Below are 4,891 nucleotides of genomic sequence, written 5' to 3'. Positions count from 1 at the left end.
AATAATATTACTTATATATATATATATATATATATATATATAATATTTTATTTTGAATGAATCAAAATATGTAGATGAAAAAATAAAATTCTTGAAATATTGTCAGAGTTAATCAAAGGCTAAATCTTATGATTATATTAATTAATTGCAAAATTATTTGTTCTGCGAACTAAATTCAATTCGTATTTGAGATGAGAGATTATAATTAGAAAGAAGAATTAAACCGAATATATTGCGAATTGGAATTTTAAGAGCAAGTTAAGGAATATATAACTTAGAGTTCTGGATATCATCAGAAGTAGCGTATTCATCCAAACAAATGTTGACATCATTTATTTATTGACTCTCTTTTTTCGATCACCATTTTCAATTTACGTCCTTGATAACTGGGAACGAGTACGCAGAATAAACATTCACTTATTTTATTTTATTTTTTTCTTTTTAAATAATGATTTAAGTTTGTGGTGACTCAATTGGGGCTTCCGTGTTCTTACTTCGATTCGAGGATTACATTATTTTTAAATTTTTGAAAATTTCGGATGAAACTAATCATCTTGGGGTATTTCAAATCACTTGGTATTCCCCAAACAAAAAAGGATTGAAATGGATTAAATATTGTAGATTCACAGATTTTAGAAGTTCGCAAATATTGAAATGAATCCTTTTTAATCCTAGTGTATTTTTATTCATTTAGGAATTGTATGAAGCACATTTCTATCTTTTCAATCTAAAAAAAAATTTTAATTCTTCAAGTGCATTGTGAATACTGCTCAATTTAAAATTCTGAATAGAAAATGCAGTTTTCAATTCGATAAATCTAAAAAAAAAATTTAATTGAATCTAAAAGATGAAAATGGACTATTAAGTGTATGTTATTAAAGTATCCATTCAAATGAATTTAAATTGATCAAAATTTTAATCCATTCTCGTTTACTGAGATTAACTTATCTCTTGAAGAACTATCCTAGCTTTATCCTATTTTTATTTTAATTGTCATTAACAATTTCTTATTATATACTTTGAATCTCTTTTCATTGTTTTCCTTTCAGTTTCTGTTTTTCTTTGCACCCTTATTCAAGTTATTGTCAATCTCACAATTCTTGCCTTATTTTTTCTTCTTTAGACTTTAATCTTTCTTCCTCTTCTTTTTATTTTTTCAAAGCTGTTTGCATATCAGGCATACATCTTAAGGAAAGATTAAAGATGCTATTAATCTGTCATCCAGTGGAAACTAAAAAAAAATCATTTTCCTAGTAACTCTGACAGTTTTTCCGAAATTAAAAAAATTTCTTGTTTAACGTTTTACGAAATTATCTTGGAAAGGGGGAACGTATATAAATATTCGTACAGACACAAATAATTTATATCTTGAAAAGGTATACAAAAAGAAAAGAGAGAAGTAAGTGATACAGTATTTGATATTAAAAGTATAATTACACATATACTTTAATTTACGGGCACAAATATAATGAGAGAAATTTATGTATAAATATAATATATACGATAATATGTGAGAAAGGGAAACACCATGTAAAGAAGTTCTTTTATTAGTATTATATTAAATATCTTTACTCTTATATAATAAATAAAAACAAAAAATTTGTTTACATAGCTTTGCAACGAGATATCGAGAATATAAGATATAAAATATTCTGCAATCATTTACTAACAATGTTATACTGGTATATTCATTATATTTAGGTGTAGTGAAAATGATATTAATATAACTAGATAAGTCCTTTAAAAAGTTACTGCAAGGACAGATAATACTGAGACTTTATTAACATTTTCTAGTGCCTAAAATATACTATGTTTGGAAATCTGAAATATTGACTGTATAAAAGATTTACTTATGTAATATACAAATAAATTCTAACCAACGATTTGTTATGTTTATATGAGATAATAAAGTCTCGATATACAACTGCATTTTATCATTACTTATCTCAAACACACACAAAAAAAATGATAAAATTAAATTAAACCGTCATAAGATAATGATTCAATTTAAAATTATCTTAAGTACTCTAATAGTATCATTATTAATATCTTAAGTATTGAATGCTGCTATATTTATAACAGACAACAAAAGTGGAATTACAAACAGATTTATTATTTTACAGATAGACTATGTTTGCAATCGGACTACATTACATTATAATTTAATTGTTTCAAATTTAATTGATATTGATGTTATATTATTTATTCAATTTTACATGAAGTTCGTTTTTTATTCAAGGATCACAGAGAGAAAAAATTTGCTATGAATGCTAATCCTATGCTATGACACAAATGGCAAATGCTATTTACAAATATAGAGTTCACAAAATTATTGCAGATAAAGGTAATAAATACCTATTTTTTTGTACTCGTTACAAAAATTATTTACAACAAATATAAAATATTTATTAAATATGCAAATTTATTTGCTAAATAGTAAACAAATTTAACAATAAAAATAATTTTGCAAGGTTTTCATTCATAGCGAAATTATTTTTCTCCGTAATGTCTTGTCTGTTGAATAAAAACTGGCAGTTTTGCAAAGATAGAGTAACCCAAGCAGAAAAATCATCACATCAAAATGGCTCCAAAATGGACTCCACATTAAAAATCACTTTTCGATCAGTAACAATTTATTTTATCATCATTTTGACGTTATGGTGATCGTTATGATGATCGGTTCTGCTCGTGAATACTTTTTCAATTTACGCATAATAAAAGTACGCGTGCACCAGCCGCGACATGCAGGAGGACCTGTACGTCTTCTCGGTCGCGCTCGTTTAAAGCCCCGTCGCACATCCTCCCGCTTGTTCACGCTCGTAACCATCTACACCGTAATCGCGCGGTACCATTCTTTCGTTGTGTACGTTTGTACGTGTGTATACGTGTATGCGCGCCGGTTCATTCATCTACGTCGGCGTATTCGCGCGTACGTGCACGTGCACGGGAGCCGCGTTAACACGCACACACGACGACGGCGATTCGCGCGGTCAAGCCCGTCGACGACGACGACTCGCGCGGTCAAGCTTGACGACGACGACGACGGCTGTGAATGAAATAGTTTCATCTGTCAGTGCCAACTATCGCGCCGATCTCGGTGTACGCGGCGCGTCTCTTACAGATCTGATCTGCCGTCATGCGTCGTCGCGCGTAAAAGGGGTAGCGAGTGACCGCGAAAAGAGCGCTATTACTCCGACTCAAAAGTCGCGCAACTTTCAACTCTCTCTTGGAAACGCTCTCTAATGCCGGTGAGTTCGATTCTCAATGCTGCAGACATGAAAAGAAGCTCTCGATTGTGAACTCCAAGCGGGTTCCGTAGAAAATAATAAAAAATAAATAAAATCAAAATAAAATAAATTGGAAGTAAAATAAAATAGAAATAAATGATAAATTTTCAAAGACAAAGTAATCTCATCCGAGCAGTCGGAGGCTAAGATTAACATTAAACTGCAGTACAAAAGCAACAAACAGCTCGGAAGGAGCTCTAGTGATCAAGAACAAAGAGGACTTTTGCGTTCTTCTTTCCCTCCTTCTTTCCCCATGCGAGATTTGGATGCGTACGCTCGTTTTATTTTTCATCCAGAAAGGGGTCACGAAGAAGCACGGTTGGACAGTCGTACCTTTTAATTCGACCCTGAGCTACTTTTATAATCATTGAATTGTAGCTGATAGGGGTTACTATTTCTGAACTCTCGGAAATTAAGTCAGTTTTGATCCCCGCGCGTAATACCTTCCGCTGGGATTTCTGAGCTTCTCTTTCACCTTTCTTTTTCACAACCCATTTTCGTAAACCATTATCATTCTGGAAAAATTTCCATCGAGTGATAAGCGTCGAGAAACGACCGATAACTAGTGTGAAATAATCGACGCTCGTAATAACGATTCCAGAACAGACGTGAGAGGCATCAGTATTTATAATATATATAATTACAGACTTAATGTCGAATCAAATAGCGGCCCCACGAACTTTCGTTGCTTAGTTTGCTTTTCGCTAGTAGCTCATTCGTCTCCGCGCCAGATTTAGTTGATAACTTGTTCTGAACGATTCTCGTAATTTATACGTCTGCATTCCGATCTCGTTGGTCCACGCTCGCGCTTGTGGAAGATTCCTTTTTCGAAATTGGTCGCGCGCAAAAAGACGGGGTGCCCGATTCATCTCGTTGATACGAGATAAAAAAAATTAAGAGAAATTACGCGGGATAAGCAAATTGGGTCCAGCGAAGATTTAACGCACAGCGGCATCTCCTCTGCATCTCCTCCGCATGGACCATCGTGCGGAAATCGAATGAGTGCCATTACGTGCGCAATCGCCGGAATGCAGAGCGGCACCGCAGGATCCTCCATCAGGACGACGAGCAAGCGCATCATCATCCGGAACAGCTGACCAACGTGTAAGTATAACGACGGAGAAGATCCGCACCTGCGGAATATATCGCACGTATAATTCCCATCCCGCCGCGCCGAGGAAAATAATAAAATAATCGCGATGAGCGAGCAAGCGAGACGACCGGTGGGATAAGATACACCGGGAGAGACGAGGTATCAGAGCGTATGTTAAGTTATTGCCCGTCATGGTCGAACTTAAACACGTGGAGTAATTTATCAATCTGCGAATATGTTACGGAAGCGCTTAGGCGCTCGCGTCGCCCGGAGAGCGGTTTGCGGGCCTCGTCAGCGGAAAAATGTCGCGACGTGAAACGTGAAAACGGAGCTTGAAAAACCAAGAAAACGTCTCCTCCGCGATTCATGATTATCGATTTAGAATCTTTTTCTTACGCATGCAATAATGAAAAAAAAATAAAAGTTACAGGTTTGGAGACGCGCTTAATCGTGCGTTCGATTAAGTGCGCGCTATTCGAAGCCATCTACCTAAAAACCTGGAAAACTTGGA

At 34.7% G+C, this 4,891-nt stretch overlaps 1 protein-coding gene across 1 annotated transcript in view; it reads left to right on the top strand.

Annotated features, from left to right (window-relative positions):
- Nucleotides 1-4,395, top strand: part of LOC105618827 (solute carrier family 41 member 1-like) — a 9,781-nt gene extending 5,386 nt beyond the window's left edge. The window contains exon 6 of the mRNA XM_012200363.1: nt 4,322-4,395. Coding sequence (XP_012055753.1) covers nt 4,322-4,395 — 74 coding nt within the window. The remainder of the gene's footprint in view (nt 1-4,321) is intronic.
- Nucleotides 4,396-4,891: the final 496 nt, after the last annotated feature.

This window comes from Atta cephalotes, assembly GCF_000143395.1.
Source record: "Atta cephalotes unplaced genomic scaffold scaffold00001, whole genome shotgun sequence".
Lineage (NCBI taxonomy): Eukaryota > Metazoa > Arthropoda > Insecta > Hymenoptera > Formicidae > Atta > Atta cephalotes.
This window is presented reverse-complemented; position numbering and strand designations above follow the sequence as displayed.